Source organism: Arvicola amphibius, chromosome 8, assembly GCF_903992535.2.
Source record: "Arvicola amphibius chromosome 8, mArvAmp1.2, whole genome shotgun sequence".
In the NCBI taxonomy this organism is placed as follows: domain Eukaryota; kingdom Metazoa; phylum Chordata; class Mammalia; order Rodentia; family Cricetidae; genus Arvicola; species Arvicola amphibius.
The window spans coordinates 85407220-85435194 of record NC_052054.1 but is presented as its reverse complement, the minus strand read 5'-3'; the positions used below and the strand labels follow the sequence as shown (position 1 = coordinate 85435194).

At 45.8% G+C, this 27975-nt stretch overlaps 2 protein-coding genes across 4 annotated transcripts in view; both read right to left on the bottom strand.

The window, feature by feature from the left end:
- Positions 1–4976, bottom strand: part of Uba2 (ubiquitin like modifier activating enzyme 2) — a 28323-nt gene extending 23347 nt beyond the window's left edge. For both annotated transcript variants that reach the window (XM_038339813.1, XM_038339814.1), the window contains exons 1-3: positions 4780–4976; positions 1809–1892; positions 536–606 (exon numbers count right to left, since the gene is read on the bottom strand). In XM_038339813.1, the coding sequence (XP_038195741.1) occupies positions 536–606; positions 1809–1892; positions 4780–4917 (293 nt within the window). In that variant the 5' untranslated portion in view covers positions 4918–4976. The remainder of the gene's footprint in view (positions 1–535; positions 607–1808; positions 1893–4779) is intronic.
- Positions 4977–10764: 5788 nt separating this feature from the next.
- Pdcd2l (programmed cell death 2 like) lies at positions 10765–27449 on the bottom strand. 2 transcript variants are annotated; one of them, XM_038340613.1, is made up of 7 exons: positions 27317–27449; positions 27050–27216; positions 26882–26942; positions 23814–24190; positions 22424–22534; positions 14833–14981; positions 10765–10941 (listed from the first exon to the last, which is right to left on the bottom strand). In XM_038340613.1, the coding sequence occupies exons 1-7, from the start codon at positions 27422–27424 to the stop codon at positions 10811–10813; spliced, it is 1104 nt and encodes a 367-aa protein (XP_038196541.1). In that variant the 5' UTR covers positions 27425–27449; the 3' UTR covers positions 10765–10810. The 2 variants fall into 2 exon arrangements, with proteins under 2 accessions (XP_038196541.1, XP_038196542.1); XM_038340614.1 differs by lacking the exon at positions 22424–22534.
- Between the last annotated feature and the right edge of the window lie 526 nt (positions 27450–27975).

Below are 27975 nucleotides of genomic sequence, written 5' to 3'. Positions count from 1 at the left end.
ACATGGTCACAATCAGGCAGGGTTCAGGCCCCTCGGGGCTCCACTTTTAGCAGCACTGGGAAAGTGCAAGGGGTAAGAGGCAATAGGCAGATCTACAAAGCATTAGAAATAGCCGGAGAGACAAGTGCCTTGAGAAAGCTGAAGGCTCCCTCTAATTCCCAGTCACATGTGTATGTGGCAGGGGACTTATACTCATGAATCTTTGCTCTCTACCTCCATAAGGACAGACTTACCCACCATTACTGAGGTACGTGCAGTCAGACCCTACCACTATATACAGCATCAGCGGAGCCTTAGGCATGAAAGCACAGTTATTTCTAAGTCTCTGAGTAACTTCCTTACTGATATTAAAACATCTCTCATCTACATGAACTGGTGGGCGATGCCACTGATGGCACAGACTTAGCATGCTTAAGTATTCTAGAAGTTACCCGAAAACTGCAGAATGACTCAGGCTCACATAGATGCCTGATAAAAATACCTTATACTTTAAAGGCTTAACTAAAAATTCATAGCAACAGAATGGCGTGCATACTTCATGATGCTGTCATGGTGAGCCTCAATGTTAGCTTGGGGGTGGAACTGTAGCACACTTTCTTTGGCAACCTGGAAAACCAAAAGTAAATTACTCATTTTTACTCATTTTTGTTGACATTTGAAATCTGACATATACATGGTTACTTCACTTACTTAGGTAAACACACACACACACACACACAAATGTGGTAAGATTTCATTAAGTGTATACATATACACTTAATATATACATATTAATATATACATATATATAATGTATACATATATATACATATAAAATTAGTTTTCCCCTACATGTGACCACTTTTATGTGAATGGCAAACTTCAGAGAAAATAGAAACCATGGGGCTGGGGTAGAGCACTTGTCTACCTCCAGTAGCACAAACCTAAACTGAACTAAAATGCAATAATGTCAGTCATTCACTTAAAAGCCTAAGAAAAGCCGTAAATAATCACCCAGGTTAGCTTGACTACAAAATGTAATGCAAGTTTAGAAACACTCCTATCAGAGGATGAAGGAACTTAAGTCTAAAAACTGACAAAGCAAAATACCTGTGGGGAAGGGAGCTGCAATATAAGAAAGTAAAAAACAAGCACAATGGGATGGGAGGGAAGGGGCTGGCAGAAAACAGAAGAACAAGACCTCTGGCCCCACCAACCGAGGAAGAATATTCAAAGCAGCAGTATCTTCCCTGGAGACACAGGAGAAACTGGCCTCTGGGATGCAAAGGAGCAAACTTAAATATGAAGAGGATACAAAAGGCACCTCAAATACAGCTCTCCGGATTTCAATTCCTTCCAGACCAAAAAAAAAAAAAAAAAAAAAAGGGGGGGGGGGGAGAATACGGGCTACTCCTCAGCCCTTCCCCTCTTATCACCTGAGCTCAGCCTCCAGGACCCAGTTGTCCCGACTTCTATTCTCATGCAGTGGCACTCACAAGTGCCCCATACAAACTAAAATAAGCAAACGAATAATGTTAATCATAGACAAAAGAAGAGAGAAGCAGGGCTGTGGTGGTGCCAGCATTTGGGAGGTAGAAACAGGCAGGCAAACAGGTGTGGTTCAAGGTCAGCCTGGTCTACAGAGTGAGTTCAGGACAGCCATGCTAAACAGGGAAACCCCTGTCTTGAAAAACCAGGAAGAAAGAGAAAGACAGAGGAGGGGGGATGCTAGCTTCACCTACTTTCCCTCTCTCTAGGGAGTCATCATCTGGCCTGTTGAGTGAGAACTTCATTGTCAGAGTTCTAAACACAACATGGGAAACAGTTACCTGAGCCTTTGATCTTCCAACATGTTTCTTTTGAAACAAGAACTGCCTGTTGAGGTTGCTGACATCAATAGTATCCAGATCAATCTACAAAGGCAGAAACCCAGATGAATCACACTATTAGAGCAACATCGCTACCTTCGGCATTCATAGCTCAGAACTTACCAGGGGAGAAAGTGCTCTTCTGGACAAGTCATACCCAAATTGTTAAAGGCTACATTTAAAGAATATGGGAAGGGCAGTGTCCATGTCAAAGGTAACCATCAAGGCCCGGTGGTGGCGCACACCTTTAATCCCAGCCCTTGGGAAACAGAGACAGGCGAATCTCTGTGAGTTTGAGGCCAGCCTGGTCTACAAAGTGAGTTCTAGGACAGCCAGGACTACTATACAGATACCCTGTCTTGAAAACAAACAAACAAACAAACAAAAACAGAATGCACTGAGGATGGCTAATTTTTTGATTTAATCCTATTTCAGGGAATTCCTTAGAAAGCATAAAAGCTTTGGTTTATAAAAATATAAAAATTTTAAAAGCAAACAAATAAATAAAAATATAAAAGGTGGTGTACTCAGATATCTGTGAGTTAGAGGTCAGCTTGGTCTCCATAATGAGGTCCAGACCAGTCAGGGTTACATATTGAGACCCTGTCTCAAAATGTAGATAGATAAATAATTAAAATAAAGACAAAAGAGATAAAAGGCATTAAAGTGGTTGTCCTGTCAGCTACAAAGACATGGGTTCAATCCCCCAGCACCCACATTAAAACAAGAGGAGATCCTGGGACTCACTAGCTGGTCAGTCTAGTAAATTTGGAGAGTTCCAGAACAAGAAAGCCTGTCTCAAAAAGAAAAAAAAAAAGGTAGAAAGTGCCCCCAGAAGACACCCTAAGCTGTCATATAGGTTCCACTCCCCCCCAAATAAATCAATACCCATCTGTCTGATTATTTCAAATGTGGTATAATTTACTGTGCCTGTTGTTTTCCATTAAGTGATGTGGCAATCGGAGTTGGAAATGTTTGTTGCTTTACTCTGTATATATATAGTCACTCAGGACTGCTTGAGGGGTAGTAAAGTTAAAAAAAAAATTCATGTTTAAAATCTAACCCAGGAGCTGGAGAGAGGGCTCAACAGTTAAGAGTGCTGGCTGCTCTTGCATTGGACCTGGGGCCCAATTCTCAGCACCTACATTGGTAACACCAGTTCCAGGGGATTCAAAGCCCCTTCTGGCCTCCAAGGGCACCAGGAACAGACACATAAACTAAGGGAAATTTTTTTAAATAAAAATAAAATTTAGGGGCTGGAGAGATGGTTCAGAGGTTAAGCACTGACTGCTCTTCCAGAGAACCTGAGTTCAATTCCCAGCAACCACATGATGGTTCACATCCATCTGTAATGAGATCTGGTGCCCACAACACTGTATACATAATAAATAAATATTTTTTAAAAAGTAAAATAAAGTTTAATTGCTACTTAAAAGAAAATAAGTTCAGCTAACATCATTTGCCTTCTAGTTCAATAAGCTTACATAAACAAACAAAACGTTCTCATCAAGAAACAGCCTAACAGTTTGAGGTTGTTCATGAACAATTAAAAACATCTAAGTACTGAAATATCTATTTGTACTTCAAAGCTCCCAGCGTCCACAGAGTAGAGGAACCCAGCGGCTTTCTTATTGGGAGTGTTCTCCAATAAACATCTGTCATCCTTACGAGATGAGATCTCGTGAACCTCCTCCTTATTTACGCTACAGTTCACTACAAACATTAAACCAAAGAAAAACAATTAAAACAAAGATCATCACGCCTTTAATCCCAGCACTCGGGAGGCAGAGGCAGGCGGATCTCTGTGAGTTCGAGGCCAGCCTGGTCTATAAGAGCTAGTTCCAGGACAGGCTCTAAAAAAGCTGCAGAGAAACCCTGTCTCGAAAAACCAAAAAAAGAAAAAAAAAAAAAAAAAAAGATAAGATCATTTACTTTTCAATTCACTCGTCTACTGCAAAAACTATTTTTTTTTTTTTTAAACATAGCCTCCAGAGTTACCAGCAGACTGGATTCTCTGTGGCCTGGAACTGGGTGTGAAGTCTAATCAATGCATAGAAAAATAGACTCCAATTCTGCCTCGCCTTACACCCTGACACCTGTAAATTCGTTCCATGTTTCTGCTAATCCTTAAGGCATTTTCAACTCACATCCCAGTTCCAGATAGTATCTCCAACACGTTAACAAACGTGATTGCACACTAAAGCAAAGCTTAGATTACGGACAATCAAAAACATTTTTTTTAAATTTCTTGAGGAAAAGTCTTGCTACGTAGCCCAAGCGAACCTCATCTCCCGAACCTACTGTCTCCCGACTGTAGGGATTACACGTGGTCACCCAATCGCGCAAACCCAAGGGAACATCTTTAATGACATAAACGGCAGTGTCCCATCTGCACTGAGCCCAGCCCAGAGGCGCGCGAGCCGTAAAGGAGTTCATCCAGCCACTAGCTGGATGAACTTACCCCTCAGGGTAAGTTACTCAACCTCATAGCGCCTTACTTCCCTCATCTGTTAAAAATAAAACGGGATGCGGACAACACTTGCAACCTAGAGGCCGGCGGCATACTAGAGTGAATGCATGTGAGCACGCCCGGGGTGCTGCTGCTGATGGCTGCAGCCGCTCCGTCGTTACTTTCAAGTTAGGGGCACGTTCGAATTAAAGTCACAGCATCCACATGGGGTCTCGATCACTTCCTGCATCCCAGAGTAACTGGGGAAACTGTTCGGCTCGGGAGGCGGCGCGCGCAGGCCCGGGAAGCGGAGGCCTACAGACAGGAGGCCGGGAAGCCGGGGCCCAGCGTCCCCGCCAATCTGCTCCCGGGGCGGCGACCCTGATCCCCCCGCCCGAGGGCCGCGCCGCCCTGACTCCCGCCCAGAATTCGGGCCCCGCGTCCCGCAGACAGCCCGCCATTCAGCCGGAGGCCGGGCCTCACCAGGTCGATGTGAGAGAAGCCGGTGAGCACCAGGTTCTTGAGCAGCTCACAGCCGATGCCACCCGCGCCCACCACCAGCACCCGGCCGCCGGACACCGCCTCGGCCAGCTCCCGGGGAAGCCCCCGCGACAGTGCCATGGCGGGACGTCCACGAGCCGCGGCGCAGTCGGAGGCGGGAGAACGCGAGCGGCAGCCGGAAGCCAGTGGGGGAAGGGCGGCGCAGCTTCCGCTCCTGCGCACTACGGAACGCTAGACCGCGCCAGGACGGGTCCAGGAGACACCCTGAGAACAGGGATATCTTCCTGCGCAGTTCTAGACCCGCACAGACCTGCACTCGGCCTGAGAAGCATAGGGTCACCTTTTAACGACCTTGGTTTTAACTCCCAACGAAATCTCGTTACGTAAATGTTTAAAAACAAACTATGACTCTATATGTAAGCAGCATTTGCAAATTAAGAAAATTGTTTTCTTTTTCTTTTTCTTTTTTTTTTGTTTTTGTTTTTCAAGACAGTGTTTCTCTGTAGCTTTGGAGCCTGTCTTGGAACTAGCTCTTGTACACCAGACTGGCCTCCAACTCAGAGACCCGCCTGCCTCTGCCTCCCAAGTGCTGAAATTAAAGGCATTTGCCAAGCCATTGCGCTTGATGAGACTGAAATCTAAGACTTTGAACATGGTAAACACACCCAACATCCTCAGCCCGGGTTATCCTTTGTGAGCATAGGGACCTATTCTTTGCCGATATATACTGCTTGGATACACACGCACACACAAGAAGGGTGAAGATGTCCCATTTGCTGTTGAAGATGCAGGAACAGGTTCAATCAACTCAACTGTACATTTAGAAAAATAAAACTATTAAATTTCTAAAAATTGTAAGGTATACAGCAGCCATCTATGATCAGCTCAGTGGTTGGGCAGGTAAACGCCAACGCCTTCCTGAAAGTCAAACTTGAACCAAAAAGATCATGGTTGCTGTTTGGTAGTCTGCTGCCAATCTAATTCACTTTGGCTTTCTGAGTATCTGGGAAGCAGGTACATCTAAGAAGTACACTCAGCCAGGTGGCGGTGGCACGCACACACTATTAATCCCAGCACTCAGGAAACAGAGGCAGGCAGATGTCTGTGAGTTTGAGGCCAGCCTGGACTACAAAGTCAGTTCCAGGACAGCCAGGGCTACACAGTGAAACCTAGTCAAAAAAAAAAAAAAAGTACACTAACCAGGCAGACTTTAGAATTCAGGAGCTAGTTCCAGGACAGGCTTCAGAGAAACCCTGTCTCAGACCAAAAAAAAGGAAGAAAATTCAGTCTCCTCATGAGGCACCCACTTATCAAGCTTTTTCACCTTTCCAATTTGCTTCAAATGACAAATGACCATTGATTGAATGGTCCGTGTTGAATTCTCTGAAAACTCCCCCTGCAGCTGTCAACTTCTGAAATCAGCCTTTACACTCATCATCGTCAGAGCTCGATTCTCTGCCTCTGCAGAACTCCAGAGCCACCAAGTGGAAGTCAGCCAGCAGTTCTGGAACCACTGCTCCTCAGCCAACCAAATTTCTGTTGATGTCCAGAGTCGTCTCTGCTGCTTTGCCACCTATTCTGAACTCAAACCACAAAATTATTCCAATCTGTTTGCCTCTGCCTCTCAAATGCCGGAACTAAAGGCATGTGCAACCACAGCCCAGCTTTGAATCTCAAGTTTGTCTAACATAATTTCCATAATATAAAATAAACCACAAGCAAGTCATTAGGAAAAAAAAGTAGGAAATGCATAGTAAAATGGTATACAGCACAGCCACATTTATCAACATAGTCCATGGGCTGGAGAGAAGGCTCAGAGGTTAAAAGCACATAGTGCCACTGCAGAGGACATGAGTTCAGTTCCCAGCACTCATGTTAAGGCAGTTTACCCCTGCCTGTAACTCCACCTCCTGGGCATCTAAAACCCTCTTCTGGCTTCTGCAGGAAAGCACACACACACACACACACACACACACACACACACACACACACTTATACACATAAAAAATAAACTGGGATATTAAGCTGATGGAGGAAGGTCATCTGTCTAGTGTTACTTTCATTGGTTAATAAACTGCCTTGACCCTTTAATAGGATAGAAAATTAGGTAGGCAGAGTAGACAGAACAGAATTGTGGGAGAAAGAAAGCAGAGTCAGGCAGACGCCTCAGGCAGTCGCCATAGCTCTCCTCTCCAAGATGGACGCAGGCTAAGATCCTTCCCAGAAAAACACCACCTCGTGGTGCTACACAGATTACTAAATATGGGTTAAAGCAAAATATGAGATTTAGCCAATAAGAGGCTGGAACTAATGGGACTAATGGGCCAGGCAGTGTTTAAATGAATACAGTTTCCATGTAATTATTTCGGATGTAAAGCTAGCCGGGTGGCGGGAAGCAGCCAGCAGCTCCTTCTACATTAAGCAAAAACTTCCAGCGATGCAAAAACTGCAATTACTTTTGCACCCGCCTATCTGATACACACTGTGGCTTTTGTCAGTCATTCCTGGCTGATAACGCTCTCAAGGCAGGCCAGAGACAGATAGACTGCCTCTGATGGAATCAGCTCACAGAAGCTCTCATCAGGCCCCTACTTTTCTGTCTTGGAACTAACTGGCCACAAAGAAGTCCCCTGATTTACAGATGCCAGTACAGTCAGCATTCATCAGGATGCACTGGTCCCTGTGTGTGTCTGTGGGTGCATGCGCCACCTGTGGAGGCTGGCGGAGAACTCAGGTATCGCACTCTCTCTCTCTCCACCTCATTTCTATTTTTACTGAGTTCCTGTGCATCGGGTGCATACAGAGCCTGTAGAGTTCCATCCAGATACCTGGGATCTACCTTGTGGGTGCTGGGAAACAAACCCTGGTCCTCTGTAAGAGCAGTCAGTGCTCTTAACCACTGAGCCCACCCTGGTTGATATTTTTGTCTGTGGTTGTTTCTCAGTTCATGCTCATCACAGAAAACAGTAATTCTAAAGACAGAAAGCAGAAACTTGGCTGTTGGAGCTGTTGTTGTCTTTCTCTGCAGGTGACTGGCTCACAATCACACACACATTGGCCTAGAGGAATTTTTATGCACTACCTGGATACATTAAGTATAGGAAAGAAAAGATGACTTCAACAGGGTGGAGGCACTCCTGTATATGGGCTGAGTTCTCCCCAATACAGGCCCAATGCTCACAAGTACCACCCTGAAGCTAATCTAACAGATGCCCTTCCCAGGAGGCTTTATATCTGCCCCGCATAACAAGTTCTAATAGGAACTTACGCTGATAAGTGCAGGAAGAGCTGCAAGCGCCTCTCCTCTCCCATGCAACAACCTTGCCTACCGTACCTCTCTATTCCCGTGTCCTTAACAGAGTACTAAGTGTGCAACTTCCTTTCTTGACATTGCTACTTCTGCAACCCATGACCTCATGCACAGTGCTGCATCTAAATGGTTTAGTGCAGGCTTGTTTTCTTCACATGTCAGTGTATTCTTTTTTTTTTGTTTTTTTGGTTTTTTTGTTTTTTCGAGACAGGGTTTCTTCTGTAGCTTTTTGGAGCCTGTCCTGGAACTAGCTCTTGTAGCCCAGGTTGGCCTCGAACTCACAGAGATCCGCCTGCCTCTGCCTCCTGAGTGCTGGGATTAAAGGCATGTGCCACCACCGCCCAGCTATCACAGTGTATTCTTATAGGACTGTAGGAAAGCCTCTGTCCACCTGTATGCTTTAAGTAGGTAACACCCACCACAAGGGCATATAACCAAACTCAAAGATGCTAGAGCAGGGCTGGAGAAATGGTTTGGTGTGTAAGAGCACTTGCTATAAAGCACAGGGTCCCGATTCAGATCCCAGCATCTACATAACAAGTGGGGTGTGATCTTTGAAGGCCTGTACTTCTATAATATAGCAGTGATGGGGACAGACACAGAAAGGTCACTGGAGCTCATTGGCCGCCAGACTAGCAGGAAGACATCAGCTCCAGGTTCAGGGAGCTCATGCATTAAATAAGATGGAGACGCACAGAAGAGGCCATCACAGCCCTCTTCTGACTTCTGTGTACACCTACAAACGCACACATGCAGGTTTGGTCAGCAGCCTACCTTCCCCTGAAAGTAGTACACGGAGAGGCAGAGGGAGAATAGGTTAGTATGAGGCCAACCTGGGATTGTGACTCAAAAAACTAAAAAACGGTCTGAGTTAAGTTGGCAGAGTGCTTGCCTAGCATGCACAAGGCCTGGCTTTGAACCCCAGTACCCCAAAATCCAAGCATGGTGGTACGTTCCTGTAACTTTGGATGTGCAAGTAAGATCATCATTAGCTACACAGCAAACTGGAGACCCTGTCTAAAAGACCCTAACAATTTGTAAAGGTATGAATGCTTTTTTTTTCTTTCTTTTCTAACCAGAGCCTTGCCAAACTCTACCACCAAGCAACCTCCCAACCCAGCTAACCCCATGTACCATCCCCACTAGCACCTGACTCAAAAAGACACAGCAAGCCGTTACTCTTCTTCTTGTCAAGATGCCCCCTGACCAGAGCAGGATGGCACTGACCATCTGAATAAACTCACAGTGCCACAGCTGTGATGTAATCAGTCACTTTCTGCTCCAGTTGGAGTAACTGGTCTAGCCAGCTGAGGTAGTTGCTGTCTACAGCCACAGGCATGATAGAGAAGCTGGTGGAGACTTCTGGGCATGGCAGAAAAGAGGAGTGGACAGCTCTCTGCAGAGCTAACGATGCTCAGGCAAGCTCTGCAGGAACCTCACTGACCAGAGCCTTTTGTCTGTACACACAGTCACTTTCCTTCAGAGAAAATTCTCACTAGGTACACTGTGCACATGACCACACCCCACACTCATCAGGGCCAATTCTCTTCTCCCCACTGCACAGAGCCAAGAGCATGCTGGAACATGATCAGCGGGAGTGTTCCCATACTGCTGTCAAGGGAGAGGAAATGGAGGTTGGTGACAGAGAAACTGAATACAGGAAGGGGAAACAGGGCACGTGGAAGTTGGATGGAGGCCATGGCACGGAGATCCTTCTCAGGATGCTGCAAGAGCAGAATGCTGACGGGGAAGCACAGGACAGGTCTAGGTAGCTAGGGTCTAAGGGCAGGATTTCTGCAGGTCTGGGAAAGGGTGCAGCGGGGTACACTGGAGGGGGATGGGAAGATGCTGACTGCTAAACCAGCGACAGAATGTCCGCCAGGGTGTCTGTGGATGAGGTCACTGGCCTCTAGGCCAGGAGGGAATACTTCATAATTGCTACCATACAGACAGTGCATTGATCCATACAGTCAGGAGGTAATGCTTCAAGCTCCATAGTCTCCAAAAGAAAGAAAAAGGCAAAATAACTGTTAAACCTGGTGGTGATTCACACCTTTACTCCCAGCACTCGGGAGGCAGAGGCAGGCATATCTCTGATTTGAGGACAGCCTGGTCTACAGAGTGAGTGAGTTCCAGGACAGCCAGGGCTACACAGAGAAACCCTCTATCCAAAAACAAAAACAAAGAAACAGAAAACAAAAACAAAAGTTAATACCCAGGCAGTGGTGACCCTTACCTTTAATCCTAGCATTTGGGAGGCAAGGGCAAGAGGATCTGTGTGAATTCAAGGCCAGCCTGATTTACAGAGAGACTTTCAGGACAGCCAGAGCTACCACAGAGAAACCTCGTCTTGAAAATAAACAAACAATAAATGAACAGACAAATAAATAAATAAAGCTGGGTATGGTGGTCCTCACCTGTAATCCTAGCACTTGGGAGGCTGAAGCAGAAGGATTGTTGAGTTTAAGACTAGCCTAGGCTACACTGAGAGACCATGTCTCTAACAAGACAAAATAAAAGAAAAATAGCAATAAATCAAACAAAAAAACATTAGTTAAAAATTTATATGCTAGTCTGAGGCAGGAAGATTGCCACAAGTTCAAGGCTACCCTGTCTTAAGGGAAGAGAGAAGCTAAAATAAGGTAAACATACATGTATTTGAATATGAAAATATTTTAATTTGTATAAATAAGACAAAGTGTTCTACTTAAATAAAAATTCATCTGGGTCTTCTTGTATAATACAGAATTCTTCCATGGGAGTCTTCTGATTCGCAGGCCAGCAACTCTGCTCACATGTGTAAACGAGAATTGTTCCAAACTCCACAGCAAGACCTGAAAAATACCACATGCTCTAGATTTCTACAAGGAGAAAGTTAAAAGGTACATTCATGACGAGGTGAACACAGGTCATCATCCTTGGCTAAACAGTTAGATCAAGCCATCCAGGGCAACACCTTACCCCTGCCTCAAAAAATAAAAACAAAAGGCAGTTTTACAGTTAACTGCTCATAAATGAACTTTACTTTGGCAAACACCTTTGATCCCAGCACTTGGGAGGCAGGTGGATCTCTGTGAGTTTGAGGCCAGCCTGGTCTACAAACTGAGCTCTAGGGCAGCCATTGCTACACAGAGAAACCCTGTCTCGAAAGACCCCCCCCCACCACCACCACAAAAAAAGCCATACAAGGCAAGGTCTGTGTTCCCAGCACTCTTGGAGAACTGAGCTGGAGGTGGAGAAGCAAAGTCTCCAGGCCAGCCAGTCTGAGTACACAGCCAGCAGCAAATGAGAAAGAGCCTGCCTCACACAAGGTCAAAGGTGAGGAGCAATATCTGGGCTTGTCCTCTGACCTTTACATATGTGCCATGGTACTTGAGCACATTCACACAAGAACACATGTATGCACACATACAAATACATTTTAAGAAAAAGGAGGTTTCAAGGGGTGGTGGTGGTATACGCCTTTAATCCAACACCCAGGAAGCAGAGGCAGGTGGATCTCTATGATTAGAGGTCAGCCTGAGATGGTCCAGTGATTAAGAACCCTTGTTGCTCTTGGAGAGGAGCTCAGTTGGACTCCCAGCAACTGTGGGACGGCTCACAACTATGTGTAACTTTACTTTCAAGGGATATGACACCCTCTTCTTACCTCTGAGGACACAGGCATGTATATGGTATACATACACACATGCAGATGAAATAAAAAATAAATCTTTTTTCCCCCACAAGACAGCGTGGGAACGCTCACGCACACAGACACACGCAACACACACGGGACACAGAACCGCTCAGTGACAGAATCTCACGGACCCGGGCTTCGAACTCGGGACCTCGCTTGCGCCAACGCCATGCGCCGAACAGGCTGAGCTATCGCCCAGCTCTAAAAAATAAATCTTAAGAAAAAGAGAGAGGACTCAAATGGCTACATTAAAAATGAGAAGTGGTGACGCTGTTATGAAATTTATGGAAATAAAATGATTCTGAACCAGGTAGTGGTGGCTCACGCCTTTAATCCCAGCATTTGGGAGGCAGAGGCAGGCAGATCTTTGTAAGTTCGAGGCCAGCTTGGTCTACAAAGCAAGTTCCAGGACAGCTAGAACTGTTAACACAGAGAAACCTTGTCTCAGAGGAAAAAAAAAGTCCAGAGACTTGGACAGGATCTTATTATTAGCCTGGTTAGCCTGAACCTACTACACAGAGCAGGCTATGCTAACATACCTGGCCATTCAGAGCCTCAGAGAGTCACTCTTAATAATAAGAAACTGATTAATATATTACTTTATTATAAAACTACATTTTTATTTTACGTGTATGTACATGCAACACATGAATGCAGAAGCCCAGTGAAGTCAGAGAGAGCATCAGATCCCTTGGAACCGGAGTGAAAAGTCTGGGAACTGAACTAGGGTCCTCTGCAAAAGCCACAAATACTCTTAACCACTGAGTCATCTTTCCAGATCCAAACTTGTTGTGTGGAGTGGCAGGCTGCATTCCTGCCACCCAGTTCCCGGCCTCCTGGCTAGCTTATGCCCCGAAATAATTACACAGAAACTGTATTCTTTTAAACTCTGCTTGGCCCATTAGCTCTAGCTTCTTACTGGCTAACTCACATCTTGATTAAACCATATTTAGTAATGTGTGTAGCACCACAAGGTGGTGGCTTACCGGGAAGATTCTAGCCTGCATCCATCTTGGAGAGGAGAGGCATGGCGACTGCCTGAGGCATCTGCCTCACTGCCTTCTTCCCAGCATTCCATTCTGTCTACTCCACCCACCTATGTTCTGACCTATCAGGCCAAGCAGTTTCATTATTAATTAACCAATGAAACAACAGATAGATAGAAGACCCACCTACATCACAAACTATACATTTTCCTTTTTTTTTTTGGTTTTTCAAGACAGGGTTTCTCTGCAGCTTTAGAGCCTGTCCTGGAGCTAACTCTTGTAGAACAGGCTGGTCTCGAACTCACAGAGATCCGCCTGCCTCTGCCTCCCGAGTGCTGGGATTAAAGGCATGCGCCACCACCGCCCAGCTTACATTTTCCTTTTAAAAATTAAAAAAAGGAATATAAAATGACAGAATAATTACATTTAGAAAGAACTCATTACTTCTATTATTATTACTATTAATTTGGTTTTTCAAGACAGGGTTTCTCTAAGTAACAGCCTTGACTGTCTTGGAACTAGCTATGTAAACCAGGTTGGCCTTGGAACTAGCTATGTAAACCAGGTTGGCCTTGGAACTAGCTATGTAAACCAGGTTGGCCTCAAACTCACAGAGAACTGCCTGTCTCTGCTTTCTTAGTGCTGAATGAATGTATGGTATATGATTACATGCCAAGCTTTTAATTTGGTTTTAGTTTTAAGCTTATTTTATCATTTCATGTATGAATGATCTGCCTTATGGTATACATTTGTGCAGTGACCTCAGAGGCTGGAAGACACATCAGATCCCCTGGAACTGGAGTCACAGGCAGTTGTGAGTCACCCCCTGTGTGCTGGGAATTGAGTTTGGGTCCTCTGGAAGAGCAAACAGCGCTCTTAATCACTGAGCCATCTCTCCAGTCCCAACCCAACCCAAATTCATTTTCTTTCTGCAACAGTCAGTGTGCTGTCCAGGCTGTCCTCAAGCACGGTCCTGACTCAGCTTCCCAAGTAAGGAGACTATAAGAATGTGGCTAGCTCCAGCTAAGCAGTCTGTGTAATGAGTCTGTGGTTACTGTGTGGCTGTTCCTGTGTCTGTGTCCGGGTAGCGCACAGGCGGAGGTCGGGGACCACTCTGCAGAGGCGTTTCTCTCCATCCACTCTTTTTTATGGGTTGGGGGAGCCAACTCAGGGCATCAGGCTTGCACTGCACGTGATCTGCTAAGTCACCGTGATGACCCTGTTTTATTTTTACTTATTATTTATGTGTCGCGCGCGCAGAGGGGGGGGGGCGGTGCTTGCATGCCACATACTCCATGTAAAAGCCAGAGAACAACTTTTGGGAATTAGTTCTCTCCTTCCACTGTGGGATTCAGGGACCAAACTCAGGCTGTCGGGTATTTGGAACAAACTCCTTTAACCACTGAGACATCAACTTTACCTTGAGCCATCTTGCTGGCCTCTAAGCAACTTTGTTAAATGACAGTAAGTCTCATTATATAAAATTGGGTATTCTGGCACATACCTGCAACCCCAGCACTCTGAGGTAGACGCAGGAGAACAGAAGTTTATGGTTATTCTCAGCTATCTGTCAAGTTCAAAGCCAAGGTGGGACACATGAGACTCTGTCTCAGAACAAACCACAAAAATGCCACTAAAACCTGACTATAAAATACTGTGACAAAAATATTAAGAGCAGCAGAGATGGCACAGCAGAGAAGAGCAGTGGCTGCCCCTTCCGAGGACGCAGCTCCAACCGCAGCACCCACCGGGCGGCTCACAACTTCTCCAACTCCAGGAAAACCGGGGCTCTCTTCTGGCATCCTTAGGAACCAGGAACACATGTGATGCACAGACATACTGGCAGGCAACACACCCACACACATAAATAATAAACATTTTTTTAAGTAAAAATTAGCATGTTCAGTCTGAAATTACCAAAATGGTTATTGTTAGTGATGGTATTAGAATTTTGCTGGATTACAAATTTCTCACCTTTTCTATAGATTCTACATTTAATAATTAAAGAAAGCCTTTCATTTAAGCATCATAGACACTAAAGTCAGCAAAGGGCTTCTTACCTAGGTTGGGACTGCTAAGCATGCTGACCAGTGCCGGCATAAGCTGAAACTCAAAGGTCCTCTGGCCTCCACAGCCACTGCAGGCTGGGACCTCAGAGACTTCCAATGTGGGACAGGCCAAAAAGAGAGGCTCTCCACTCCACGAATACCTATGGCAAGGAAGGGAAAAGTCACGCATCAGAGGCACACGTGCCTGCGACCAGCAGCTGGGACCACTGCACAGGATCAGAACTAACAGCAAGGACAGCCACACGGCAGGGCACCCCAGCAACTGTGTGAAGCAATCAAGGGAACTGAAGTCTTGTTAACACTTGGCACAATGCCACTGCAGGCCCCAAAGAGAGATGAGGTAGGGGTCACTGGACCCCTTTATAAGTAAGTTACTCTTCCCAATGTGTTAAGTCTCCTTTTTCTGCTTTCCATACATAATATTTTATTTTAGTTGAGATGGGGTCTCATTATGTAGACACTGGCCTGAGCTCACTCTGTAGACCAGACTGGATGGAACAGACCCACCAGCCTAATTATTACGTAGCTAAGCAACATGCATCTTGCTCCTGCAAGGAGGTCTGGAAAAAAGTCCTCCTTGCTTAGGGGACTGAGTGGCTCTCAGAAGATCACTTCAGCCCCGTGACATAGCCTCATCATGGATATCCACTCTAATCTGGGAGGGCCATCTGTCCTCAAAGACTGCTCATCCAGGAGTCCAGACTGCAGGTTTAGGACAATAACTTATCTTCAGCCTTGCGGGGTATGAGACCGGTTGGACAAGACACTTACAGGCTAGCCTTTGAGCCCTGCCCTAATTACCCCATATTCTATCAGTGAGATTCTGGCTGAGCCATGCCCTGGTTCCATGTTGAGTACAAACTCAGAGGCAGAGTAGCTCTGCCTCACCTGGAGGACAGACGACACATTTCTCAAGGAAGAAAGGCTGCACTTGGAGCTCACTGAAGTAGATAGGGGAGCCACACATGGACACACTCTAACTACATCAGCAAAACCAGGCCTGTGAAGTAATCCAACACACCTACCTAACCTCGGAGGGACCTGAAATCCTCACCTGGACCCATACAGAGGACACCTGGGTGACCATGGCCTGTTCCATGACTTCTTGGTGTGTACTGCCAACTGCTCAGGGGCTTGGCTCAGCTCAGTCCCAGCTGCAGATAATGACCTACCGGAACTGCTCTCTCTCCCTCTTGCAGACCCAGTCCTGTTCCTCAGCTCTATGGCCTTCACAGTCCTATCCCTTGTCTCTGCAGTTTGGTTCAAGCCTATGACTACACAGCTTGGCGAGCTGTCTCCAGAAGCTCACCAACTGGATCAGTTAGCATCATATCTATTTTCTTTTTATGTGCATTGGTGTTTTGCCATGGGTGTCAGGTCCCTGAAACTAGAGCAACAGACAAGTTGTCAAGTGGGTGCTGAGAATTGAACCCAGGTCCTCTGGAAGAACAGTTAGTGCTCTTAACCACTGAATCATCTCTCCAGCCCTGTTAGCATCATATCTAAACACATCAGTGACTTCACTGCTTCTCCATTGAAGGGGAAGCCCAGCCAATCATCTTGTCTGTGGGGTGTGTCATTTGGAGATCATTGTCCTCATTTATTACACAGCTGTTTATTCTCTTAGTCTTCAAGTTAGATAGGTATCGAGAATTATAAATCAACAGTCATATATGTTTGTCATATTTGTATTTAGGATATTCAGGTTTTTTAGATACATAGAAAATATATTTAGTATAGATAGTATAATCTTCGACCTCTTTGAGGAGCTGTAGAAAATGGCCTTTAATCTAACCTAGAGTTTTGTACTTATGAGACACAATCACTCCTGGCAACACCACTCTACTCCCGAGAGAACATTGAGCACCAAAGACACTCCACTGGGAGCTTGTCTTCTTGGCAGAACTGGCCTTTGGGCAAAGAAAAGCCCATACCTCAACTACTGACAAAGATACAGAGTATCCATAAGTGGATAAAACAGGATTGTCTTATCTTGCCAAGACAGGGTAGGATAGTTCTAAAAAAAGTTCCTTGCCTTTGATAATGGTATGTCAGTTATGATAGGCCTTAGCCAAAGCTGGTTGACTCAAAAATGCAAACGAGACTCTGGGTGATTGCCCAGGTAGTCAGTTGTCTCTGTCATTTGTTGCACATTTTGGAAGTTTCTTGTTTGTACTTCCTGGTTGCTTAAGTAATATTATTTCCCTTCTCAGATCTTTGATGGGGTTGAAGATTAAATAATTGTAGTTACCCTCTACATTTTAGACTCCTTGAAATAGAATGTTTAGTAAAACTTTTGTTATATGTTTCTTGCTTAATATTATTTGTTGTTTGTAATTTTATATTTATTATTTGTTCCTATTGTATATAGTTGTTATTTGGTTTGGTTCTGTCTTATTTAGACAAAAGGGGGAGATGAAGGGGAAGCCCAGCCAATCACCTTGTCTGTGGGGTGTGTCCCACCCCCCCCCCCCCCCCCCCCGGGGCCACACATAGTCTATAAAGCATCTGTGTGTGTTTGTTTTTTTCCCTCTTTGGTTTCCTGCACTCCTGGCATTCGCGGGATCTTTGGTCGTGTAAGTTTTCCCTCAATTATTAAAATCTTTTGAATAGAGCTGGTCTGGTTACTTATTAATCAACCTCGCTCCCTACACTCCATCAGCTCTCTACCTCTGCGTCCAGTAAGACCCTTCTATAGCCATTGCATGACCCACACACATATAGTTCTGTATATGAGCATACACACACACACATACATATACATACACGCACATGTAGGTACTGTGTGATATGGACCCTGAGCATTCATCTCATGATTAAGGCAGAATCATGTTTGCCTACAGCCAGCTATCAAGGGAAATTGGTATTGCTTGGCTGAATAAAGTCAGTATAATCCCCTCTTAAACATATTAAAAAAAAATAGGCATGGGGTCACATACACAAAATCCCAACATTTGGAAGGCTGTGGGAGAAGAATCAGAAGTTCGAGGTCAGGGCCATCAGGATAGCTAAGTAACTTGCCACCATCCTAAAAACCTGAGTTTGATATCCCATTTAACAGCAAACAGAATTAAAGGAAAGACCCAACTAGATACATAGTTTAAGCCCTTTAACCCTAGGGTTGGAGACAGCTCAGTGGTTAAGGGTGCTCTTCCAGAGGACCAGTGTTCAGTTCCCAGCACCCACATCAGATGCCTTTAACTCTAGCTCCAGGGTATCCGACACCCTCTTCTGGCCTCTGAGAACAATTGTACACACACACACACACACACACACACACACACACACACACACACTGAATCTTAAAAAAAGAACAACATTCAAAGCAGATTAAAAGTAAAAGCGTGAACAGAGGATAGGGTAGCACCCTTGCTTGACATTTCTGAGGTCTTGGGTTTGTTTTCCCAATACACACAAAGTAGAATCAGGGAGAACAGATAAAATTCAACTACACACAGATTCAACGCACTGCCCATCAAAATCCCAGCAAAATTCTTCAAAGACCTCGAAACTTAACTTCATATGGAAAAGCAAAATCCAGGATAGCCAAAACAATCCTGGCACTCGGGAGTCAGAGGCAGGCGGATCTCTGAGTTCGAGGCCAACCTGGTCTACAAGAGCTAGTTCCAGGACAGGCTCTAGAAACTACAGGGAAACCCTGTCTCGAAAAACAAAAAACAAAAAACAAAAACAAAACAAAACAAAACAAAATCCTGAACAATAAAAGAACTTCTGGAGGCATCACAATCCCTGACTTCAAACTCTACTACAGAGCTACAGTACTGAAAACAGACTGGTATTGGCATGAGAACAGACAGGAAAACCAATGGAACCGAATAGAAGACCCAGATACCAATCCATACACCTTCGAACACCTGATTATTGACAAGGAAGCAAAAAATATCAAATGGAAAAAAAAGAAAGCATATTTAACAAGTGGTGCTGGCATAACTGGATATCAACATGTAGAAGAATGTAAACAGGGGCTGGAGAGATGGCTCAGGGGCTGGAGAGATGGCTCAGAGGTTGGGAGCATTGCCTGCTCTTCCAAAGGTCCTGAATTCAATTCCCAGCAACCACATGGTGGCTCACAACCATCTGTAGTGGGGTCTGGTGCCCTCTTCTGGCCTGCAGGCATACACACAGACAGAATATTATATACACAATAAATAAAATTTATTTTTTTCATAAATAAAATTTAAAAAAAAAGAATGAAAACAGACCCATATCTATCACCACGCACAAAACTCAAGTCCAAATGGATCAAAGACCTCAACATAAAGCCAGCCACACTGAACCTTATAGAAGAGAAAGTGGGAATTTTACTTGAACGCATTGGCACAGGGAACAACTTCCTAAATATAACCCAAGTAGTACAGACACTGAGAGAAACAATTAATAAGTGGGACCTCCTGAAACTGAAAAGCTTCTATAAAGCAAAGGACATGGTCAACAAGACAAAACGACAGCCTACAGAATGGGAAAAGCCCACATCAGACAGAGGTCTGATCTCCAAAATATACAAAGAACTCAAGAAATTGAACACCAAAAGAACACATAATCCAATTTAAAAAAAAATGGAGTACAGACCTAAACAGAGAACTCTCAACAGAGGAATCTAAAATGGCTGAAAGACACTTAAGGAAATGTTCAACATCCTTAGTCATCAGAGAAATGCAAATCAAAATAACTCTGAGATTACATCTTACACCTGTAAGAATGGCCAAGATCAAAAATATTGATGACAACTTATGCTAAAGAGGTTGTGGGGAAAAGGGAACACTTCTGCATTGCTGGTGGGAATGCAAAATGGTTCAACCCCTTTGGATGTCAGTGTGGTGATTTCTCAGAAAATTAGGAAATAACCTTTCTCAAGACTCAGTAATACTACTTTTGGGTATATATCCAAAGGATGCTCAATCGTGCCACAAGGGCATGTGCTCAACTATGTTCACAGCAGCATTGTTTGTCATAGACAGAACCTGGAAACAACCTAAATGCCCCTTGACCAAAGAATGGATAAGGAAAATGTGGTACATTTACACAATGGAGTACTACACAGCAGAAAAAAATATCATCTTGAATTTTGCAGGAAAATGGATGGAGCTAGGAAACATTATTTTGAGTGAGGTAACCCAGACACAGAAAGACAATTATCACATGTACTCACTCATAGGTGGTTTTTAAACATAAAGCAAAGAAAACCAGCGTACAAACCACAATCCCAGAGAACTTAGACAACAATGAGGACACCAAGAGAGACTCACATAGATCTAATCTACATGGGAAGTAGAAAGTAGAAAAGGACAAGATCTCCTGAGTAAATTGGGAGCATGGGGACCTTGGGGGAGGATTGAAGGGGGGAGAGGAGATGGCTCAGCAGGCTCAATGGTTAAGAGCACTGACAGCTCTTCCAGAGGACCTGGGTTCAATTCCCAGCACCCACATGGCAGCCTACAACTGTCTGTAACTCCAAGTTCTGACACCTTCACACAAACTAACCAACATACATGCAGGCAATAAAAAAAAATCAATTATACATGAACTGTTTACCTAGCACGTGTGCTGCTTGGGGCTAAAGCCGGCACGGTGTAAATGGGACATGGTAATGCATGCCTATACACCTCAGTGCTCTAGTGGTGGAGGCACGGTGATCAGATTGATTTTTCAAAATATTTAATATGGATGTATATTTTGCCTGCAAGTGAAATATGTGTACTATGTGTGCACCTGGACCTTAGTGACAAGAAGGTGTCAGACGCCCTGGGACCAGAGAGTCACAGACAGCTGTGATCCACCATATGGGTGCTGGAGACAAGCCCAGGTCCTCTGCAAGAACAGCCAGTTCTCTTACCACTGAACCATCTCTCCAGCCCAGGATCATATTTGAGGTCATTACTGGATACATAGCAAGTTTGAGACCAGCCTATGCTATATAAAAACCTGTCTGAAAGGAAGAAAACAGAAGCAAACTTGAAGATCAATTACACAAAGACCCTGAAAGCCTGTACAGTTACGTGGGTCAGGTGGCATCAGAATCATAGCAGCCTACCAGTCACAGCAGCCTTGACTCATCAGACAAGCAGTGCACATCCGTAGACAGTATCCCAATGCATGGGGCAACACCTGACAGAACAGCACTGAGCGAATCCCCGCATTGAGAATATGGAGGCCCAGGGAAGTCACAAATTCTTAAGTTCGCCTGGTCTAGAGAGCCAGCTGCAAGCCAGCCTGAGCTGCACTGTAAGATCCTATGTTGGAAACTACAGGCTGGGCAGGTAAAGGTCTTGCTACTGAGCCTGACCACTTGAGTGTGATCGCCTGCACCCACACAGTGGAAAGGGAGGAACAACTCCCACAAGGTGTCCCTGGAGCTCCATACATGCACCATGAAAAGGAAACCAAAAAGTTGAAGTCTGGGGATACAGTTCAGCGGTAGAGTGCTTAACCTTTACAACCTGAATTTGATCCCTAGCCTTAGAAGAAAAAAAAAGGTGTAAGAGGTAGAAAACAAATACTTGAAAATGTGGTCAGTGTCTTTCAGTTACGGGAAGTGAGCATCACAGTCACAACTGAAATGCCACCATACACCTTCTGCAACATCAAAAATTAAAACTGGGAGGCTGGAGAGATGGCTCAGAGGTTAAGAGCATTGCCTGCTCTTCCAAAGGTCCTGAGTTCAATTCCCAGCAACCACATGGTGGCTCACAACCATCTGTAATGGGGTCTGGTGTCCTCTTCTGGCCTGCAGGCATACACACAGACAGAATGTTGTATACATAATAAATAAATAAATATTAAAAAAAATTAAAACTGGATATACATGAGAGGTGTGAATAAGGCATCCTACGCCAATTTAATTCTGTGTCTGCCTCAACACTTCTCAGCCTTTCACCCCCTGCCACCTAATAGCCACATGTGCCTTGGCAATGATTTCAGGACCACGGTCCAGATGTATTAACCAAAATAATTGATGCTTGTGCAAGCTTAAACATAAAACTAAAATAACTAAGAGGAAGTGTAAACCAAAAAACAATCGTCATATAGAGTCTGGAAAATACTTCTGAGTTTGCAAGAAAATAGATGCCACTAGACCACCCCAAACCCCTCACTGATGTAACCCCAGAATTCTGGGAAGAGGAAAGCTTGGTCTGCAGTTCTGACCCAGCCACAGAAGAAGCAAGATGTGACTGCCTCGCTGAATAAGGTACCAAGCCATGTGACTAACACAGAATAATGGGCTAATGTAAGTTCTAAGTTAATAAGAGGTCTGAGCTAATGGGCCAATCAGTTTATAGTTTAAAAAAAAAAAAAAAGAACAGAAAATTCAAATTTGGTTCCCAGCACCTACATGGAGCAGCTCACGATTACCTATCTCTTCTGTATTCTATGGAACCTAAAGTCACAGAAACACATACACAAAATTAAAAATAATAAAAATACATTTTAAAGATGAGTGTCTCACTGTTGCGGAGGTTGGCCAGGCGACCTTTACCCGGAGGAAGCCCTGAGATTCCTGTGGGTGCGCGCTCGCCAGCAGGCTACCTCTACAGTAAAACAGAATAAAACATGTCATCTTTACCTCAGAATCTGTTCCTGGCAGGCTGCAATTCTCTTCATGAACTTGTAAAACGTTTGATCTCCATTTTTAATATTGGTCTTCTCATATTTTTCATCCCCATCCCCAGAAGAACTAAAGAGAAAAGCAGAGACCACGTGAGACTATGAACGTCTGGAGAGCCAGAGCATTCGCACAGGAAGCAAGGTGGTTTTCTCTATTTTGTTAATTACCTGGGGGGGGGGGGGGCGCAAGTGCACATGGGCCACAGCACCTGCTGAGGTCAGAGGCCAACTTTCAAGAGTCTGTTCTTCCTCTTTAGTGCTCTGGTTCATGGCTTTTCTACATCTACTGTCTGGGGACCCACCAAAACACGTGATGAAAGAACAGAAACTCCGCCACCCTTCCCAGCTCATAAATGAGAATCTGAATAGTCTCAGAGTCTGAGGGAGCTCTGGAGTCAGAGCGGAGCCATGAAACAAGGAACACTGCTCCTAGCTCATCTGCTGTTCTAGAAAGACACAAGAAGGCTGGGTGGTGGCACACGCCCTTTAATCCTAGCACTCAGGAGGCAGAGGCAGGCGGATCTCTGTGCCTGCTCATAAACAAACAGGCACACACAAACTCCTTGTCAGGAATTTTAACAAAGGAAATCAAGAAAGAGGGTTGTGGATGTATCTCAGCTGGTAGAGCACTGCCTACCACCAGAGAAGCCTATGTTCGGTCCCCAACACTGCATAAAACCTCTACACTCAGAAAGTGGATGCAGAAGGATCAGGAGTTCAAGGTCATCCCTGACTACACCAAGAGCTTTGAGGCCAACTTAATCTACATGAAACTCTACCTCAAAATCAAGACAACAACAAGAAAATCGAAGCAGGGTGCAAGAGATGTCTCAGTGGGTTAAGATGCTGTTCCCTTTCCCAGATCCCACATGGTGGAAGAAGAGCAGGTTCTCCTCCCATGTCCCCAACCTCTACGTGTGCACGCCTTGTGTGCACGCACACAAAGAAATGGGCCCAGGACACAGCTCAGTGGTAAGCAACTCATTTAACATGCTGCAGGCCCGAAGTTCAGTCCCTAGCACCCCCAAACAAAACACAAAACACACAAAAGAACAGAAAAGGAAGCTAGAGAAATGGGGAGTGGTCGTTCGTAAGCACCCCTACTGCAAACCCATTTGCTCATTTGTGTTCAGGTCATGGGGGCACTTAGCTGCATGTCTGCAAGTTAATGCGGGTTGGCTGCCACAGTCAACCCTGGAGGACTGGACTTGCTTTCCTCATCCAAAGAGAACAGAACAGGAGCCCAATCACATCCTTCTCTCTAGAACTCATCACAGGGAGCAAGACAGAAGGGAACCAACCGTGCAGCTTCCTGCCTGAAGAGCTCAACCGTGGTAGCCAGTTCTCACCAGAGGGAAAGCAGGTGCTCCAGGTCCACACCTTCCCTCCGCTGGTAGTCCTGCAGAAGACTGTGGGCATGGTCAAGACCCACAGAGTTGCCGTAGTCGTCCTCTTCGGCCACACAGATATAGTAGGGCTGGAACTGTGGCACGTCAGTATGGACGGGCGGCCCTTCCCCGACAGGGGAAGGGTGAGTGACAGCTGGGGCAGTGTCCTGCAGGTGGAGAGCTTGGAGCTGCGCAGCAGTCCAGTCTGCAACTCTGACTCCACTCGAGTCAGTTCCCAAATCTGCAGTGGGTGCTGGTGGAGGTGTCTCCTCGCTGTCGCTTCCCCAGTCCTGCGAGCCTTCACACCAGTGCTCAGCTGCCAGGCCGTTACCCTGCGTCTAGAAGAATATCCAATGCAAACAGGCAACCACACTTAGAGGGCTTCATCTACACCTTCAGCCTCAGCACCATCCCGTCTCGGCACCAGTGAGCCTGCAGATCAGCCCTCATCTCACTACAACTCGATGTCCTGGATCCTGGTCACTCAAAAGCATCTTAAGACTGGGTATGGGTGGCATCCATTTACTCGAAGCATTCTTGAGGCAGAAGCTAATGGAGCTCTGTGAGTTCCAGGTCAGCCTGAAGCCTAGAGTGAGACCCTGTCTCAAAACAAACACACAAAAGCCAAACTGTGGCAGAAGAGATGGCTTAATGGCTAAGAGCATTTGCTGCTTTTCCAGAGGACCCAGGTTTGGGTGGCTTGCAAGTATCTCTAACTCCGGTTCCAGGGGATAAAATGTCACCTTCTGACCTCCAAAGGCACCAGCTGTGCATGGGGTGCACACAGATTCATGCAGACAAACATTGATACACATAAAATTAAATAAACAAACTTAAAAACAAGCAAAAACAGAGGTGACTTAAAAACTGTCTTTTCTGGGCAATGTGGCACAATGATCAAGGTTTCTTCAATCTTTCTGTTCCACAATATAGCTTTTCATGTATTCTAGGTACTAAAACAGGAAAAAGCCTATGTTTCAGGGATTTTGTCTATGTTGTAATTTGATGTTCATTGGAATAGTGTGTTGGTTAAAGAGGTGGGGTTCACATTCAACTGGTTGTAATAGATCATAGAACTTATTGAAGAGGCCCCTGGGAAGAGGAGGTGGGGCCAGAAGCCACTACTGGTGGGGTGTTTTTGTGGTCATTTATGCCTATCTCAGGTTTTTGTCCTTAATATTTGTCCCGGAGTTTTATTTTATAATAAATGGCAAAAGAGATCACTTTAAATAACATTTCCCAGACTCCTTAGCAGCTAAGATTTTGAATTAGATGTATGTGAGGGTTAGCTAGTTGGGTCCACTTAAGAGAGAGCCATAAACTTGAAGAGAGCAATGCCGTGACATGGTTTCATGGCTGGACATGGTGACTCATAGCAGCACGGGGCAGGCTGAGGCAGGATGACGGCTGTGGGTGACACAGATTTCCAGGTTAGCCTGAGCTATGAATCCAGACCCTGTCTCCAAACACTAGAGAAAGACAGAAACGGAGAGATATGAGAGAGAGAGAGAGAGAATATAAAGGAAGCCAAAGTGAGCTGCTCTGAGAACAAGGACAGCATACCAGGCTCTGTGACAGGGCAGCCACCATTCACCCACGTGTCCTGATTGCCAGAGGCAGCGTAGCAGCTGGGCCCATTCTGAGATGTACTTTCTGTGCTTTGGGAAGTCATTGTGGGACTTCTCCCCAGGCTATCAATTTGGCTAGTAAAGACTTCCAAATGTCTTGTTTTGATAGAATCAAACTACTTTTCTACGTTACACACAACCATGAATGTGTACACTCCCCTATATTCGTTCAAATGAGAAAAATTAGTAAACTACAATCTCAAGTGCAAACTAAAAAAAGTCACAAGGACTGGAGAGAGAGAAGGCTTGGCAGTTAAGAGCACTGGCTGCTCTGCCAGAGGGCCTGGGTTCGATTCCCAGCGCCCACATGAGGCAGCACAGGAGATAACTGTCTCCACAGACATCAGCACTGGCATGCACATAGCCGCACACATATATGTGTGACTGAAAATAAAGTCTTTCTTTAAAAAAGCCACAAAAAGCCGGGCGGTGGTGGCACACACCTTTAATCTCAGCACTCAAGAGGCAGAGGCAGGAGGATCTCTGTGAGTTCGAGGCCAACCTGGTCTCAAGAGCTAGTTCCAGGCTCCAAAGCTACAGAGAAACCCTGTCTTGAAAAACAAACAAAAAAAAAAAAAAAAAAAAAAAACAAAAAAAGCCACAAAACTATAAGAAAATAGGATTTGACGCTTCTGAAAGCCTTAAAATTCATTCAGTTGCACTTTAAAAAACAGGTTTAAAAGTTTTGTCTTAGGGGCCTGGAGAGACCACTCAGCACATCCCTACATTACGTAGCTCTCAGACGCCTGTGACTCCAGCTCAGTGGATCTTACACCTCTTCTGAACTTCACAGGTAGACACACACACACACACACACACGCACAAACGCACGCACGCACGCACGCCTGGCCTCAAACGTGAGAGATTCTCCTGCTTCTGCCTCCTAAGTGGTGATATTAAATGCATGCATCACCACCACTTCATTAAACAGAAAATGTACTTTTATTTTATGTGTATGCGTGTTTTCCCTTCGTGTGATTGTGCCCCTGGTGCGTGCGTGTGCGTGCGTGTCTCCTTGGTGCCACTGAGGCTAGGAGACGACATTCGAATCCCTGAAACTGGAGTTAGAGATGATTTCAAGCGGCCGTGTGAGTGCTGAAAAGCGATTCTGGGTCCTCTGGAAGAGCAACGAGACATCTGGGCTGCTCAACCATCTCTCCAGCCTCCAAAATAAACCTTCCTAAAAAACTGTCTTAAATAGTGGTGGTGATGCATTAACGATAACCACAGAACTAGGGAGGGATTTAGGCCAACCGGTTTCTGGCAATTAAAACGCCAGCATGGGCTACAGAGGAGGAGACTGTGTCTCAAAACCAGACCAACAAAGGTTGTCCTAAACGAGATGCCGGAAAAGATCTTCAAATTATAGAAAAGCACAAGGTGCCGATCGAGACGCTTTACCTGGGCGGTCCGAGTCTCTTTCTCTGGCACTTGCAGGCACTGGGAGCGGAACACCTTCCAGCTTAGGGGCAAGACAGAGGCCGTGAGGGCTCCACCCTCCAGTCCGGCCCCACCTAGGCTCGCCCGGCCCGGCCCGCCCCTCCTGGGTTCCAGGACCTCCCCGCCTACCTACGTGTCCCGCCGTCGCCGCAGCCGGGGCGGGCACAGGCGAACACGTGCAGCAGCCGGTGGAACGGCGAGCCTTCCAGCGGGCAGTACACCTGCACGACGAGCGCGAGCGGCTGCGCGCAGCGGCCACACTGCGGCCCCGGAGCCGTAACGGCCGGTAGGGCGTCCTGAGGACGGAGCAGATGCTCAGACCCTGGGACTCACTCCGCTCCCCTCCCGCGGGATACCTCCCCTCGCGCCCCACCGAGGCCTCGCGGCCATGCTCACCGGGACGCCGCCCAGCTTGCTAGCCGTCCAGGCGGCAGGCCCCTTGGGGCAGCCCTGGACAGCCGTGTCTCGAAGTCCCAGCAGCACCGGCTTCCGGGCAGCCGCCATGACAACCGGGCTCCCACGTGACAGTACGAGCGACGGTGGCGAAAAGGGCGCGCTCTCTGCGCACGCGCGCCGCCTGGCCCGCCAAGACGGCCCCGCCCCGACTCGAATAGGGCCGGCCGATTGGCCAAAGAGCGGATTCCATTGCTTGACAGACTGGTGCATGAATCCTAGGCTTGCAGTCCTAGAGACAGCAGATTTTACTTCTGATATCCTCAGATAGGACCTATGAAAAAGTTTACCTGAAAATTAAACACTGGAGGCCGGATAATGGTATCGGCAGTCAACAAGAAACAGAACAAAAAGTCCTTAATTTTGAAAGACACTTAAAACTGTATGGAAGACTGAGTTTAAGATTTCGAACATGTACACATGTGGATCACAACTGCTCACAACTCCAGCTCTTCCGGCCTCTGTGGGTACCAGGAACACACATGGTGTACGTGAAAAAAAAATTCCAATGATAAGTTTTATTATAGTTAAATGACACATCAATAAACACACTTCAAAAACATGCTTTGCCAGGTAAGGGTGGCTCATGCCTGCAATCCCAG

What these genes read in the sequence shown, in the direction of transcription:
- Pdcd2l (XM_038340613.1), bottom strand. Translation starts at nt 27,424, where the DNA reads ATGGCGGCTGCCCGGAAGCCGGTGCTGCTGGGACTTCGAGACACGGCT. An exon ending in AAGAGACTCGGACCGCCCAG is followed by an intron (nt 24,191 to 26,881) that starts GTAAAGCGTCTC and finishes ATATTCTTCTAG; the next exon opens with ACGCAGGGTAACGGCCTGGC. An exon ending in TGCCAGGAACAGATTCTGAG is followed by an intron (nt 14,982 to 22,423) that starts GTAAAGATGACA and finishes TCCTTGCCATAG; the next exon opens with GTATTCGTGGAGTGGAGAGC.